This window comes from Berghia stephanieae, chromosome 3, assembly GCF_034508935.2.
Source record: "Berghia stephanieae isolate SIO BIC M18660-M18661 chromosome 3, UCSD_Bste_1.3, whole genome shotgun sequence".
Taxonomy (NCBI): Eukaryota; Metazoa; Mollusca; class Gastropoda; order Nudibranchia; family Aeolidiidae; genus Berghia; species Berghia stephanieae.
The window spans coordinates 83,858,537-83,877,090 of record NC_088362.1 but is presented as its reverse complement, the minus strand read 5'-3'; the positions used below and the strand labels follow the sequence as shown (position 1 = coordinate 83,877,090).

General features: G+C 31.9%; 1 protein-coding gene across 2 annotated transcripts in view; it reads left to right on the top strand.

Moving 5' to 3' along the window:
- Nucleotides 1-18,554, top strand: part of LOC144968644 (organic cation transporter protein-like) — a 64,036-nt gene that overhangs the window by 16,046 nt on the left and 29,436 nt on the right. For both annotated transcript variants that reach the window (XM_078907188.1, XM_078907189.1), the window contains exon 2: nucleotides 17,681-18,143. In XM_078907188.1, the coding sequence (XP_078763314.1) occupies nucleotides 17,739-18,143 (405 nt within the window). In that variant the 5' untranslated portion in view covers nucleotides 17,681-17,738. The remainder of the gene's footprint in view (nucleotides 1-17,680; nucleotides 18,144-18,554) is intronic.

Below are 18,554 nucleotides of genomic sequence, written 5' to 3'. Positions count from 1 at the left end.
CTCTGAAAGCCCATAATCGCGCAGAAAGCTTACTCAGCGAAAAAAGATGAAACATAATCAATAGGTATAAAAAAAAGACTTATTGCGTTGTATTGATTAAAGATCCATTTGTTCCTTACATATTTATTTCAACAGGCTGTTAAACTTTCATGAAACCGACACGGTTGTTGTATTGAATTTCACAATAAGTTAATAACACTCACTTTAAACAATGTTGATATATTTTAGAATAATAATAATCATAGGTTCAAAATTACTCATAATAGATCTCGCATCTCTATTCGGATTTGAACTTGAGACATTTTCGTGCGATAGATAGGCGCCTTACAATTTGATCAATAAAGAATCGTTGTGTGAATACGACACATGGTCGAGCGCAAAACACTTCGCAAAACACTAAGTTTTGTTTAATAGTTAAACGCCTTACCAATTATCAACGAAAGGGATCACCATATGAAATCGACACATGGTTAATTGGTGAATTTAGCAACAAAGTGTCTGTTTGCTGTCACCCTTGTCGTCTCAAACAACCAATTTAAAGAATTATGTAGTTTTTCCAGTGATTTACTGTACTGGGATGGAAGAATTATCATGTATGGCTGTGTTGTTTTTTTTTTCTTGGGTCATTTTTCTAAAGCGGGTCTTGTAGTTTGTAATTTCCGTCTTAAATGCCATTTGCTTTATTTTTTTAAATAAGACGACGGAGAATTTTATATAATGCAATTAAAGTAGGTAGCGTTCTTGTCTAGGTCTGGTAAAATAAATGAGATGACGTCATACAATCCCCGTAGACAATGTTGATATTGTAGAAACCTCCGGTATAGAGATTAGAACATGAATTCGAAATCAAGACGTTTTGGTATGGTAGTTAGACAATCTATCCATCGACAAATTAAAACCTCTTCACTATGTGAATACGACTAGTAGATGGGTGCAATCGGAGGTGAGTGTTTTCATTGAAATTTCACGTAGGATCAATTAAATAGAAATACATAATGTCCATGTGTCCACACAAGTTAAACCCAATATCATGTTTTACAGTCATATTCTCTTTTTTCCAATATCATTTTTGGGAACACTTTGATTGGGTTAATGAAAAATTTACATCTGAATCAAAACTAAAAAGAATTGATGACAAAAGCTTTTGTAAAACCCCAACAACTTTTAACACACGGACTTATTTAACTTGACTGCTTTTTAATTTAAAAATGTTCTTGTCTGATATAATACTTGTGCCCGTCATTTTCAACATGCAGCGGGTTTCGTGTTTTGTATCATGGACTTGAATTTTTTTTCGCAGCAAGAAATAAATAAATGAAACACAACAATCATTACAATACACAATATTGATTGATCAATTACTTAATACAATAACATGTCCTTGCCAAGTTACTCACTTCGTGAAAAAGATTTTGATGAAAAAATGAAAAGACAATTCCATCACTTCATGTCCTACATTATGGTTATCATACCAAGACATAACCTAATTGAAAATGTAACAAAAAATTTGTGTAGGAATAGTAAATTTTATGAACCAGGTATACATTATCTCTATTTATGACATTAAACCATGAATGTTTTTAACGCACATTTTCAGGGTTGGACACTATATTTACTGTACTTCTCCAGTAACATTGTCGAAGTTTTTAAATATTTGATAGCGGGTGGTTGGATGGGAGCATCACCCTTGAATCATATACCTATGATGTTCGCCTGGGTGTACGATCCGATAGTGATGTCGTTTCTTCTTCTCTTTACTAGCCTATCCTGCTTCTTTGGTTTGTGATTGTATTTTTGACAGGGGATATTTTTTTCCCTGTAAATCCTCTGCCTGTTTGTTCTTGGTTATTTATAATTTAGCTTATGATATCTTTAGGTTATGATTTTGATTGACATTTGTACTATTTTTGTTAGATTGCTTGTTTTTTTTGTTTCAGCGGTCTCTCATATAACCTCAATTGTGTTGGAAGAGACCTAAGGCAACAAACAAAAAAAAAATATTTGATACCACAACACTTTTAGATAACAGCAGGTGTTTTTTTCCTCAAATTTTATCGATCTGAGCAGATAATATATTTTATCCCAGTGAAACGCTGTCCTAACAGCTGCTATATTTTTTTAAGATGATAACCCAAATGATCAGTAACAGCCAATGTGTAAGACGTAGACGTGCAGTCTTTTAGGCGGTAGTGTAATATCATGCAAAAGCATCTGTCAAATGTGTAGTAATACCTAATGGCGATTTACAAGACGGTCAAAATTTATTAAATAAAAGTTTTCAGGACAGAATGTATCAATTGAACCTAAGAATTTTTTTTTTCAAAGCCCAAATGTGTGTGATGTAATTGATTTTTTTAAGCTAAAATTTATTAAATATAAGCTTGATAGCAAAAATTTTCCTAACCAAAACATTTGAAGTAAAACATTGTTGGCTAAAAATGTGAAGTTAAATGTTTTCTTACCAACATTTGGGAAGTAATCATTTTTAGGTCAAAGTTTCTGAAATACAAACTATATGACAAAAATGTATGAAACTAAAGTTTTTTGATCAAAATAGTGTCTGGTGAAAAAAAAAATAAAATAAAATAAAAATTAAAAGTTTTGTGGTCAAAATGAGTGAAGTAAAAGATATTTTGACCAAAATTTATAAAATAAAATATGCGTGTAAAAATGTATGAAATGAATACTTTCTATCCAAAATCTATGCAATGAAATGTTTTTAGCCAAAATGTTTGTAGTAGTAGTATCTTGATAAAGTTTATGAATAAAGTATTATTTCTAACAAAAATATGTGAAGCAATAATTTTCCGACCAAATTGTCTGAAATGGACGTTTTCCAATCAAAATGTGAAAAGTAATAATGTTCTGACCCAATATTGAAATGAAAATTTTCTGTCAAAAATTGTATGAAATTAAATTTTTCTGGTCAAAATGTGTAAAGTAAAAGTTTTCTGACCAAAATATAATAATATTATGACCAACGTTATGAGATCAGAATACATATTCTCTCCAAATTGTCATTCTATCAAAAATTGTATCAAATTTAATTTTCTAATCAAAATGTGTGAAGTAAAAGTTTTCTGGTTAAAAATTGTATGAACGTTTGCCAGCAAAAATGTATGAATGTTTTCTGGCCAAATATATGAAGTAAACAATTTTTTAGGGGGTCAACAATTATATATTTAGAATATTCTTTTGACAAAATTGTAGGAACGTCAAAACCACTGAAATAAAAGTTTTCAGGATAAACTGTATTAACGAAATTTTCCAGGCAAAATTTTGCGAAGTAACATTTGTCTGACTAAAAGATGTAAAGTATACTTTTTCTGACCAAAATGTGAGAAAATAAAATGTTTTCTACTAGAACTTCATAAGGTAAATGAAACTTTTTTTGTTGTTGACAAAACGTGTGCAGTAATAGTTTTTCTGTAAATGTATTGTATCATAAATTATTGAAACCGTTACAAAATAAAAGACTTTTCCATGTCTTTTGCTTTTTGAGGCCTTCTCGAGGATTTGACAAAGGCAGAAAGTTTTGAATTTTCAAAGTGCTGACTACTTACCCTGCAGAATTACCATCGACAGAGTAGAGACATAGCAGATATGACTGGTGATCCTATATTATTACAGACAGAAGCAGATATGTCCTACAATTGTTGTAGAGGTGCGATGTCGGATACGACACCCAAAGTTTTGCCATAATTTTCAATTTTATTTTGTTACCATTAAAGTATAACGTTTTTAGTCGTCCTTCTAAAATTATCAATGACATGATTAATGTCGATCCCACAAAGGTTATGAGTAAACCTTTGTTCTCTCTCCCCGGCAGGGACCAAATAGCCTCAACTACAGTCGTGCGGGATATCCTTGAACAAGACAGTTCAAACCCTAGTTCAACCTATTTCCAAAAAAAAATACTCCTTGCAAAACCTAAATGGTTTTGGAAGAGGTTATTCAAAACCTGCATTTGAAGTTCAAACCTCTTTGTTTCACTCTTTTAGCTCCAAAAGTCGATGGAATCACTTCGTAGTTTAATAAACCAAAAACCAAAATCAAAACCAAAACCAAGCTCAATGTCACCCAAAAGATAAGATAAGGGATATGAAATAGAAATCTCACCAAAACGTGTAAGATTCGAACTATTTCCAATGAAAAAACAGTTTACCAAACCTGCATTTGAATTGCAACCCTCTCTTTTACACTGTTATAGCTCCAAAGGTCGCTTGAATTACTTAGTAGTTTAGTAAACCAAAACCAAAACCAACCCAGAAGATAAAATTAGGGTAATAAAGTGCTAGACGTCGACCCAAAATGAGTGAAGTAAAAATTTTCTCGCCAAATACAGGAAACAAAAGTGATCTGACAAAAATACCAAAATGGAAGTTTTCTAACCAATTACGTGTGAAGTAAAATTTTCGTGACTAGAAAATTGTAAAGTTGGAGTTTAAATTTTCTGGTCAAAATTTATGAAATAAGGCTGTTCTGTTCAAAATCTATGAAATTTAGTTTTATAATGAAAAAGAATTAATGAAATGAAGGCTGCACACGCTTTTTAGCGTGAGAAAAAATATTCTGATCAAAATGTTTGAAATGAAAGTTTTCAGGATAAATTTTATGGCGTAATATTTTATATCTGAATAATATATATATATATACATAACGTTTATAGCTAAATTTTATGAACTAGCTTTTTGTTGTTGCTTTTTTTTTATCCTAATGTGTGAAGTAAAAGGTTTGGGCCAAAAAAAAAATATTGTAAAGTAAAAGCAAAAGTTTTTCTGGCCAAATTGTGTACAATAAAAATTTCCTGGCCAAAATTGATGAAATGAAAATTTTCTGTCCATATAATGTATGAAACGTTATCTTTCTGGTCAAAATGTATGAAGTAACGGTTTTCCGGGTAAAACACATGAATTAAAAGTTTGCTTGCAAAAATGTGTACAATAAAAGTTTTCTGGCTAAAGTATATAAAGTAACATTTTTCTGGATAAAATGTACGATGTAGCGGTTTTCAGGCCAAAATGTGTGAAGTTAAAGTTTCATAGCCCGAAATGTGTTATGTAAAATATCAGTCAAAAAACCTGTGAAATAAAAATTTTAGGGTCAAAATTTAGGAAATTAAATTTTTTCTAGCCAAAACGTATGAAATGTAAGATTTTTTTTTACCAAAATGTGTATAGTAGAAATTTGTTGCTATGATAAAATCAATGTTTTGTGTGTGTGTGTGTGTGTGTGTGTGTGTGTGTGTGTTTCCCCAAATAATTATGAAATGCACGTGTTCTCGTCCTCAACGCAAAACAATTTCTTGTCAAAATTATAAAATAACTGTTTTCAAGCAAAAATATATAAATTGAAAGTTTTCTGACCAATGTAGATACTTGAAGTAATATATTTTTGGTCAAAATAATTGAAGTAAAAGTTTTCTGGCAAAATATATATGAAATGAAAGTTTTCCGGTTGATATATGTGAGATAAAAGTTTTCTTGTCAATATGTGTTTAGTAATATTTTGATGACAAGATTAATGGGTTTTTTTTTGTTTTTACCCAAATTTATGAAAAGAAAGTTTTCTAACCCCAAAAGGCGAAGAGAAATCTTTTTCTGGTCAAATCGTATAACATCAGTTTTCTGACCAAAATGTCTGATATGAAAGTTTTCTAGTCAAAATATTTCAATTCAAAGTTTGTTGGTTTTTTTTTTTTTGTTTTTTTTTTTAATTTCTTTTTTTATTTGCTGTTTCTTTCGAAATATTTATCTATTTATATATTTATTTTTCATTTGTTTTTTGTTTTGTTTTGATTTTTCTTTTGTCCCAAAATACATAAAGTAAAAGTTAGCTGGTCAAAATGTATGAAATTTTAAAAAAAATCTGATTGAAGTACTACATTTTGACCAGCTAACTTTTACTTTATGTATTTTGGGACAAAAGAAAAATCAAAAAAAACAAAAAACAAATGAAAAATAAATATATAAATAGATAAATATTTCGAAAGAAACAGCAAATAAAAAAAGAAATTAAAAAAAAAAAACAAAAAAAAAAAAAACCCAACAAACTTTGAATTGAAATATTTTGACTAGAAAACTTTCATATCAAACATTTTGGTCAGAAAACTGATGTTATACGATTTGACCAGAAAAAGATTTCTCTTCGCCTTTTGGGGTTAGAAAACTTTCTTTTCATAAATTTGGGTAAAAACAAAAAAAAACCCATTAATCTTGTCATCAAAATATTACTAAACACATATTGACAAGAAAACTTTTATCTCACATATATCGACCGGAAAACTTTCATTTCATATATATTTTGCCAGAAAACTTTTACTTCAATTATTTTGACCAAAAATATATTACTTCAAGTATCTACATTGGTCAGAAAACTTTCAATTTATATATTTTTGCTTGAAAACAGTTATTTTATAATTTTGACAAGAAATTGTTTTGCGTTGAGGACGAGAACACGTGCATTTCATAATTTTTGGGGAAACACACACACACACACACACACACACACACACACAAAACATTGATTTTATCATAGCAACAAATTTCTACTATACACATTTTGGTAAAAAAAAAATCTTACATTTCATACGTTTTGGCTAGAAAAAATTTAATTTCCTAAATTTTGACCCTAAAATTTTTATTTCACAGGTTTTTTGACTGATATTTTACATAACACATTTCGGGCTATGAAACTTTAACTTCACACATTTTGGCCTGAAAACCGCTACATCGTACATTTTATCCAGGAAAATGTTACTTTATATACTTTAGCCAGAAAACTTTTATTGTACACATTTTTGCAAGCAAACTTTTAATTCATGTGTTTTACCCGGAAAACCGTTACTTCATACATTTTGACCAGAAAGATAACGTTTCATACATTATATGGACAGAAAATTTTCATTTCATCAATTTTGGCCAGGAAATTTTTATTGTACACAATTTGGCCAGAAAAACTTTTGCTTTTACTTTACAATATTTTTTTTTTGGCCCAAACCTTTTACTTCACACATTAGGATAAAAAAAGCAACAACAAAAAGCTAGTTCATAAAATTTAGCTATAAACGTTATGTATATATAATATTATTCAGATATAAAATATTACGCCATAAAATTTATCCTGAAAACTTTCATTTCAAACATTTTGATCAGAATATTTTTTCTCATACATTCTAGCGTGTGCAGCCTTCATTTCATTAATTCTTTTTCATTATAAAACTAAATTTCATAGATTTTGAACAGAACAGCCTTATTTCATAAATTTTGACCAGAAAATTTAAACTCCAACTTTACAATTTTCTAGTCACGAAAATTTTACTTCACACGTAATTGGTTAGAAAACTTCCATTTTGGTATTTTTGTTAGATCACTTTTGTTTCCTGTATTTGGCGAGAAAATTTTTACTTCACTCATTTTGGGTCGACGTCTAGCACTTTATTACCCTAATTTTATCTTCTGGGTTGGTTTTGGTTTTGGTTTACTAAACTACTAAGTAATTCAAGCGACCTTTGGAGCTATAACAGTGTAAAAGAGAGGGTTGCAATTCAAATGCAGGTTTGGTAAACTGTTTTTTCATTGGAAATAGTTCGAATCTTACACGTTTTGGTGAGATTTCTATTTCATATCCCTTATCTTATCTTTTGGGTGACATTGAGCTTGGTTTTGGTTTTGATTTTGGTTTTTGGTTTATTAAACTACGAAGTGATTCCATCGACTTTTGGAGCTAAAAGAGTGAAACAAAGAGGTTTGAACTTCAAATGCAGGTTTTGAATAACCTCTTCCAAAACCATTTAGGTTTTGCAAGGAGTATTTTTTTTTTGGGAAATAGGTTGAACTAGGGTTTGAACTGTCTTGTTCAAGGATATCCCGCACGACTGTAGTTGAGGCTATTTGGTCCCTGCCGGGGAGAAGAACAAAGGTTTACTCATAACCTTTGTGGGATCGACATTAATCATGTCATTGATAATTTTAGAAGGACGACTAAAAACGTTATACTTTAATGGTAACAAAATAAAATTGAAAATTATGGCAAAACTTTGGGTGTCGTATCCGACATCGCACCTCTACAACAATTGTAGGACATATCTGCTTCTGTCTGTAATAATATAGGATCACCAGTCATATCTGCTATGTCTCTACTCTGTCGATGGTAATTCTGCAGGGTAAGTAGTCAGCACTTTGAAAATTCAAAACTTTCTGCCTTTGTCAAATCCTCGAGAAGGCCTCAAAAAGCAAAAGACATGGAAAAGTCTTTTATTTTGTAACGGTTTCAATAATTTATGATACAATACATTTACAGAAAAACTATTACTGCACACGTTTTGTCAACAACAAAAAAAGTTTCATTTACCTTATGAAGTTCTAGTAGAAAACATTTTATTTTCTCACATTTTGGTCAGAAAAAGTATACTTTACATCTTTTAGTCAGACAAATGTTACTTCGCAAAATTTTGCCTGGAAAATTTCGTTAATACAGTTTATCCTGAAAACTTTTATTTCAGTGGTTTTGACGTTCCTACAATTTTGTCAAAAGAATATTCTAAATATATAATTGTTGACCCCCTAAAAAATTGTTTACTTCATATATTTGGCCAGAAAACATTCATACATTTTTGCTGGCAAACGTTCATACAATTTTTCACCAGAAAACTTTTACTTCACACATTTTGATTAGAAAATTAAATTAGATACAATTTTTTGATAGAATGACAATTTGGAGAGAATATGTATTCTGATCTCATAACTGTTGGTCATAATATTATTATATTTTGGTCAGAAAACTTTTACTTTACACATTTTGACCAGAAAAATTTAATTTCATACAATTTTTGACAGAAAATTTTCATTTCAATATTGGGTCAGAACATTATTACTTTTCACATTTTGATTGGAAAACGTCCATTTCAGACAATTTGGTCGGAAAATTATTGCTTCACATATTTTTGTTAGAAATAATACTTTATTCATAAACTTTATCAAGATACTACTACTACAAACATTTTGGTCTAAAAACATTTCATTGCATAGATTTTGGATAGAAAGTATTCATTTCATACATTTTTACACGCATATTTTATTTTATAAATTTTGGTCAAAATATCTTTTACTTCACTCATTTTGACCACAAAACTTTTAATTTTTATTTCATTTTTTTTTTTTCACCAGACACTATTTTGATCAAAAAACTTTAGTTTCATACATTTTTGTCATATAGTTTGTATTTCATAAACTTTGACCTAAAAATGATTACTTCCCAAATGTTGGTAAGAAAACATTTAACTTCACATTTTTAGCCAACAATGTTTTACTTCAAATGTTTTGGTTAGGAAAATTTTTGCTATCAAGCTTATATTTAATAAATTTTAGCTTAAAAAAATCAATTACATCACACACATTTGGGCTTTGAAAAAAATAATTTCTTAGGTTCAATTGATACATTCTGTCCTGAAAACTTTTATTTAATAAATTTTGACCGTCTTGTAAATCGCCATTAGGTATTACTACACATTTGACAGATGCTTTTGCATGATATTACACTACCGCCTAAAAGACTGCACGTCTACGTCTTACACATTGGCTGTTACTGATCATTTGGGTTATCATCTTAAAAAAATATAGCAGCTGTTAGGACAGCGTTTCACTGGGATAAAATATATTATCTGCTCAGATCGATAAAATTTGAGGAAAAAAACACCTGCTGTTATCTAAAAGTGTTGTGGTATCAAATATTTTTTTTGTTTGTTGCCTTAGGTCTCTTCCAACACAATTGAGGTTATATGAGAGACCGCTGAAACAAAAAACAAGCAATCTAACAAAAATAGTACAAATGTCAATCAAAATCATAACCTAAAGATATCATAAGCTAAATTATAAATAACCAAGAACAAACAGGCAGAGGATTTACAGGAAAAAAAATATCCCCTGTCAAAAATACAATCCCAAACCAAAGAAGCAGGATAGGCTAGTAAAGAGAAGAAGAAACGACATCACTATCGGATCGTACACCCATGCGAACATCATAGGTATATGATTCAAGGGTGATGCTCCCATCCAAGCACCCGCTATCAAATATTTAAAAACTTCGACAATGTTACTGGAGAAGTACAGTAAATATAGTGTCAACCCTGAAAATGTGCGTTAAAAACATTCATGGTTTAATGTCATAAATAGAGATAATGTATACCTGGTTCATAAAATTTACTATTCCTACACAAATTTTTTGTTACATTTTCAATTAGGTTATATCTTGGTATGATAACCATAATGTAGGACATGAAGTGATGGAATTGTCTTTTCATTTTTTTCATCAAAATCTTTTTCACGAAGTGAGTAACTTGGCAAGGACATGTTATTGTATTAAGTAATTGATCAATCAATATTGTGTATTGTAATGATTGTTGTGTTTCATTTATTTATTTCTTGCTGCGAAAAAAAATTCAAGTCCATGATACAAAACACGAAACCCGCTGCATGTTGAAAATGACGGGCACAAGTATTATATCAGACAAGAACATTTTTAAATTAAAAAGCAGTCAAGTTAAATAAGTCCGTGTGTTAAAAGTTGTTGGGGTTTTACAAAAGCTTTTTCATCAATTCTTTTTAGTTTTGATTCAGATGTAAATTTTTCATTAACCCAATCAAAGTGTTCCCAAAAATGATATTGGAAAAAGAGAATATGACTGTAAAACATGATATTGGGTTTAACTTGTGTGGACACATGGACATTATGTATTTCTATTTAATTGATCCTACGTGAAATTTCAATGAAAACATTCACCTCCGATTGCACCCATCTACTAGTCGTATTCACATAGTGAAGAGGTTTTAATTTGTCGATGGATAGATTGTCTAACTACCATACCAAAACGTCTTGATTTCGAATTCATGTTCTAATCTCTATACCGGAGGTTTCTACAATATCAACATTGTCTACGGGATTGTATGACGTCATCTCATTTATTTTACCAGACCTAGACAAGAACGCTACCTACTTTAATTGCATTATATAAAATTCTCCGTCGTCTTATTTAAAAAAATAAAGCAAATGGCATTTAAGACGGAAATTACAAACTACAAGACCCGCTTTAGAAAAATGACCCAAGAAAAAAAACAACAACACAGCCATACATGATAATTCTTCCATCCCAGTACAGTAAATCACTGGAAAAACTACATAATTCTTTAAATTGGTTGTTTGAGACGACAAGGGTGACAGCAAACAGACACTTTGTTGCTAAATTCACCAATTAACCATGTGTCGATTTCATATGGTGATCCCTTTCGTTGATAATTGGTAAGGCGTTTAACTATTAAACAAAACTTAGTGTTTTGCGAAGTGTTTTGCGCTCGACCATGTGTCGTATTCACACAACGATTCTTTATTGATTAAATTGTAAGGCGCCTATCTATCGCACGAAAATGTCTCAAGTTCAAATCCGAATAGAGATGCGAGATCTATTATGAGTAATTTTGAACCTATGATTATTATTATTCTAAAATATATCAACATTGTTTAAAGTGAGTGTTATTAACTTATTGTGAAATTCAATACAACAACCGTGTCGGTTTCATGAAAGTTTAACAGCCTGTTGAAATAAATATGTAAGGAACAAATGGATCTTTAATCAATACAACGCAATAAGTCTTTTTTTTATACCTATTGATTATGTTTCATCTTTTTTCGCTGAGTAAGCTTTCTGCGCGATTATGGGCTTTCAGAGAAGACAGGAATCGTAAGAAAACGACGAATTGTGTTGATCACGACCATGAGTCGTGGTCGTGATCACATACCGATTCTTTATTGATCAAATTGTAAGGCGTCTATCTATCGCACGAAAATGTCTCAAGTTCAAATCCGAATAGAGATGCGAGATCTATTATGAGTAATTTTGAACCTATGATTATTATTATTCTAAAATATATCAACATTATTTAAAGTGAGTGTTATTAACTTATGTGACGGTGCATCTTCGTATCTATTCACAGACATTACATTAGGACAATGACATTAAAACATGGACTTTTTGTTATCTATTTTTTAAATCTTATCAATATAGCTATCGCACATCTAAGACGGTAATAATTACAAAGTGTGTAAAACACACAACAATAATACAATCAACACAAGGATTAGATATATCTTATACTATAACACAATTACACTATAATAAAATAATCATAATACATATTTTTCTCCTGCGCATGTATGTTAAGAAATAATTACAAAGTGTGTAAAACACACAATAATACAATTTTAAAAATAACTACAAAGTGTGTAAAACACACAACAATAATAAAATTAACACAGGTTTTACATATATATCTAATACTATAACAAACTTACACACTACTATAATAAAATGATAATAAACATTTTACAATTTAATAACGGTTTCTCCTACACATGTATATTAACGACATTAATAATTACAAAGTGTGTAAAACACACAATAATACAATTAAAAATAACTGCAAAGTGTGTACAACACACAACAATAATACAATTGACACACCTATTACACATGTGTAATACTATAACACACTTACACACTATTGTTATAGACTGCTGATCATGCAATTTTTAATTTAACAATTTAACAACGGTTTCTCATGCTTTTTATATTACTACTACCAATCATTTAAAATCGGTATTATCTCGGAGTACTATGGCATTTTTCCGGCTAAAGTCGGAAACCGGTTTTTAAAAAATTTTCCGGCTGAGCTTGTGAGTTGATGTTTTAAAAGATGAACGGATTGATTGTTTTGAACGCAACAAATAATAATAATAATAATAATAATAATAATAATAATAATAATAATAATAATAATAATAATAATAATAATAATAATAATAATATTATAATAATAATAATATAATAATATATTAATAATAATAATAATAATAATAATCTCAAAGCGCTTTAAAATGTACTTGTCAAGCCATAAATACACTTGTACCGAGCCAAACAGACACACACACAACAGTCGCACACACTAACTATGCAAGTTTTACAAAATGAAATTGAGTTTCAACAAAAAGGAACCAAAAAATAAAACGTATAGCTAATTTACTCATCAATAAGAAAATGCCTAGGATAAAAATTTCTGGAAAAGATGAGTCTTTAGATTTTTCTTTAAATTTTCTACGCTGCCCGAGAGCCTTACTGACAAAGGAAGCGAGTTCCAGATGGTAGGTCCTGCTTTCTAAAAAGATCTATCGCCGAAATTAGTAAGCCGTGTTTTAGCACTTTTAGTAGCTGGATCTCTGATGACCTAAGCTGGCGAATTGGAGAGTAGGGTCCACAAGTTATTGAATGCAGCTCGGAGGTCGGGAATTTAGTGCGTTGAAAGAAAAAAAAAGGCAATTTTGTATTCGATTCTGGCTGGAACGGGCAGCCAGTGTAATGTTCTGAGCATAGTTTTTACACTAACATTTAAGGGGAAGCTAGGTGAATGTGTATCCTTTTCCATGATTTAATCGATGAAGAGAAGCTTTGCATGACATATTTTCAGATATGCTCTTTACGACAAAAAAATTCAGGCTGTTATGACTTTAGCAAAGGGCACCCATGTAAAGAGTAGATGAGCCGCTATGTAGTCTTGTGGTACGGGCCTCGCTTTCGGACCGATATATATATATATATATATATATATATATATATATATATATTATATATATATATATATATATATATATATAGGGTTCGAGTCCCGCGCATAGTTAGTCCTTGGAAAAAAGCTCTTTACTCACAATCTCATTTGTAGGATGAGTATCTGGCCGTTAATAGTGTTGTTTCTGTCGGGGAAAAAAAGTAATATCACCCCACAAGCGTCATGTCTCGTCCTACATGTTAAAGAGCTTTGAGCTCATTTAGTAGATATTGCCCTCTATAAGCGCTTTGAGGTTTCGACGAAAGGCGCTATATAAATATGCTTATTAGTATTACTTATAAATATAACAACAAGAGGTTTTTAATTTTTTTTTTTTTTTAGATTTGAATAATATAAATCAAGGTATTCCAAGCATTGTCTAACTCACTGGTATATTATAGGTTAGTTATGGCACCTACTATTTTTTCCGCCCTGAGAACTACGAACTGTTACAATATCAAGTAGGCAGTTCTTGAAAAGTCATGGCGGTAAAGAAGGAACGAAATTGACGCCACTCAACTCTTTGCTAATGTTTTTAGCCAGCCATTTTTATGAATAGTCCTCACTAAATTGTATAAGTCAGACTATAAACGTTTAAGGTTACACATAGTTTTGTGTGTTGTTACGCTATATCCGGCCGGCGGATGTTGTGAGTATTGAAACTAAATGCAAAGCTAGTGAGTAACGAATCCCTTTGGACATACCTAGAAATGTGACCAGTCGTCTTAAAACGGTATTATGTCCAGGGAAATATGGTGTTTAAAAGTGAAACGTTTAATAGGGGAGCGAGTTTTAATAACAATAATAAAAAAAAAAAATTCCAATTCGGAAAATAGAATTTCCATAAACGACGGAAACAATTTATTACAGGAAGTGAGAATTTGGCCAAGGTCGTCATTTGAGTGACAGGTGACACAACAAATGGTGGGCGGATAGAAATAATTATATTGTAACCAAGTGATCTTTTTGACCTTTACATCCCATTGTTACTGTAATCATATTGTCATAGAGGCTCTCTCTATAACATAAGTGGAGAATTATTCAACTTTTGAAGTCACGGAGACGGGCGATTCCGATAACGCATGCTGTCTGGGCAAATCCGTTTGATGATATTAGAGACTTTGAAGTACTTTCTGATATATCTAATTGAACCAGCTATCCAATAACAGCTGGCTGGGTCGATGGGGGGAGGGTAATTAAATATATCGATATCGCTTTCTTTGCTTGTGAAGCGAGTGCGTTACAAACTCTGCTATCGGGGCCCTGATTGTATAGTATAGGGTGTCCATCAAGTTAGGTACCCTACATGGTTAATGATACATTATTCCTTATAAAAACAAAAACAAAACAGTTTTATTTAACGGGAATTTAATCTACTGCAGTGAAGAGAATATAACCACGCCCCTTGTCCTTTAACCTCAATGAGTTGGATTGTCCGAGCGGTCATTATTCATCAAAAATTTGTCAGTCGTGACGTCAAACCTTCTACTTTTACGGTTCCAAACTCCTTGAAATGTCTATGTAAGCAGTCCTTCGAATTACTAATAAAGAATAGGTTACATATTGAATCATAAGGTTCCATAATTATTTTAGTAGCAGGATGTATAGGGAAATTCTTAAAATTACGGGGCGTAAAAGAGCGAGGATAGATGATCTTTAATGGCGACCGGCATCTATTTAGACTAGAAAATGTCATCACTCTGAAACCAGAAGATAAGTTGCACAATTTATTTATCCAGTCCTCCGGAAGACTAGCTTTACACGTCCAATTAGATTTGAACCAATATTCTGCGATAACATTTCCCCCCTATTACAGTGAATGCTAAATTAAGCAAACTAAACAGTTATTACCCATTGGTATGCGTGTAAGTACAATACTCCCCAGTTTTACCCGCCAGAAAACACATAAATCCACGTGTAACCTCAAACGTTTAGAGTCGGATCGAGAACATTTATGGATATCTAATCCCCCAACTTTGGGTCTAAATCAATAATAAAGACCAGAGTGACGCCAACGTTATTCATTCTACAATTTGCAAACATCCAGCTATGTTTGTCCGAGAGGGTTTGAGGCTCCGTTATAAATCACATGTTTTTGTTTGGTCAAAATCATCTGGTTGATTTAATAGCATTTTCACAACATAATATGACCTCTTCTTTAGTGAAGACAAGTAGTAGCCGGAATTAGGTCCCAACCCGCCCTCTCCCCCCCCCCCCCACACACATCCTGAATCGTGCAAATTAGGATAGTGAGCATGTAAATTTAATATGTTGCAAATCTTGTCAAATCCCACAACCTATAGCTCGAATAAATCATTCAGAATAGACAGTAGAATACACGTACCCATTCTTTATAGGCGCCCTGTAGTAGCTATTGACTGTTATTCTTTTAAAACTCGTGAGTATCTGACTTTAACCCTAGCCAACATCACTATATATTATTATGCCTATTACCCGATCCAATCAGCCTCTCAGTTTGTGAACATATTATATCACAATGTTTTGAAACAGCGATGGGCAGAATTATATTGCCACACTAACTTGAAGACACTTCGCATGGCCCGTGTTTTAGATTGTAAGTCATGATTAGGATCTGTGGAGCTGATTGTTTCGGGTGACAGGTAGGTACTTGTGATGGCTATGACTCATTCTAACGCAAACTACCAATACATTGAACATTGTTTATTGATTTGACCCAGTTGCTGTATGGGAAATCGGTCTAGGAAACGGGCGATTCCGATAAAACTTGCAGTCTGTGCGGGATCCGTCTGGGCAAGTCCACAGGTACTGTCAAAGACTTAAATCAATAATAACTAACTATTGATTGGTTCTATCGCCACTACTGCACTGACTTACACTGGCTAAACAATTTCAAAAAAGAATTGGGCCGAAATTTCTTAACTTCAAATATCGGTCAATAAAAATGACTCTGGCCTTGTTCAAGCTTAATGTTTTTTGACGTCTCACGTCTAAGATTTTTTTTTATCAAGTCAAGGTATATCTAGTTTAAACATTTTTGAAGTCAAAGCTTTATGGCCAATTTGAGAGAAACAAAACAGCATTTTCATCATCGTAAGGAAGTATATTAGCGGTCACGGGCCTTTTCATACTGTTATAATAATATCATGGATTAATAGGAATTGTGTTGTTAAACTGCTGCGTCGTCTGTGAGTATAATATAAATCTGAAACACGCCACGTAATTATGGAATTATTTAAAAATACGAAAAAAAAAATAAACAAAACAACAACAAAAAAAAAAAAAAAAAAAAAAAAAAAAAAAAACAAAACCCAAAAACAACAACAAAGAAGCAAACAAACAAAAATAATGAACTTTACGCATTTTTTGATGGTATCCATTTAGATAAAACACACTCACGAGTTCTTCCCGTCAGATTAATTCTACCAACACACAAAAATATATGTTAGCCTTTTGATATTTACATTGTGGTTGATAGAATTTAGTGAGGACTTGCCCAGGCCAACACAAACACTTAACATGTAGAGCGAGACATGGCGCCAGTAAGGCGATAGTGCATTCTTTTCCAGCAGACAGCGCTGATTACGGCGAGATAATCATTTTATACTTGAGTAAGGTGAAAGAACCTTTTCTAAGGACTCGACTTTGCGCCGCTCAGTGCGGGTCAGGAACCTACTTGGTCTAAGTGTTTGTGTTTTAATACTTACACTCAAAAGGGCTTTAAAATGGACAAATTGTTTCTTAAATACCCTTAGAACATAATTAACAATATATTATGCATTACACATTGCATATTCTTTGAGATAAAATATTAAAAAGGGAGACACAGATAAAAACATAGTATTATTGTTTCTTTTATTAAAACAAACAAATAAACAATAAAAATAACAAACAAAGAAGCCAAAACAAAACAACACACCAAGTCTTATCATTGACATTTTTTTATTTGTGCATTTTAAAGTACAAAGTTCCCTCTCAAGGAATTCATTAATATCGTTAACAATACTAGTTTGAAATGATATAACATTTGTTTATATTTCTTTCAACAGATATTCACATTGTTGGTTTTTCATCCAGAACAACCAGCTGCCATAAACGTTCATCATCATGAAGTTTGACGAATTAATGATTGTACTCGGGGAGTTTGGGAAATATCAGAAAATTCGGTTCTTCCTTATCTGCATCTTCTCCATTGTGTCCGCATGGCATGCATTGAACATGGTTTTCGTGGGACCCGACCATAAGTTTAAATGTGACCTTTCTGAGGTCAACTTGACTGATACTCCCCTCGGAGACATTTCCCAGTCCAAGAAAGACGAGATTTTCTTGCCAGATGATGAAGAGAAAATGTGTTACCAGTATGACGTCAACCAGACAATGACGTCACTGATGGCTGTGGGATATAATTGGTCATCGTCAGTAGTTTCTAACCAAACTGATCGCTCGATGATTTCGTGTAAAAATGGATATACATTCTCCAAAGAAATATACAAATCATCAATCACCTCAGAGGTAAGTTCTGCATCTTCTTCTTTTTCATGTTAGCTGACTGACTCAGACCGTAGCCATTGTTCACTTATAGCCTGACACTGACCAAAAATGACGTCAAAAGACCAGTCTTTGGCCACAAAAGAAAACAAATCATGAGTTGTATTCAAAAGTTCAACCAATGGGACGACTTGCTTATGTGAGCATTACTAACGAGAACTCACTATGGCGGTGCAAAAACCAAATAATGATGTCAAAAGACCAGTCCTTTTGGGTCTACGTGCGTCGCCATCGTTAACTTTTAGCCTGGCACTGACCAAAAAAATGACGTCAAAATGCCCGTCTTTGGCCACAAAAGAAAACAAATCGTGAGTTGTATTCAATAATTTAACCAATGGGACCACTTGTTTCCATGAGCACTACTAACGACAACTC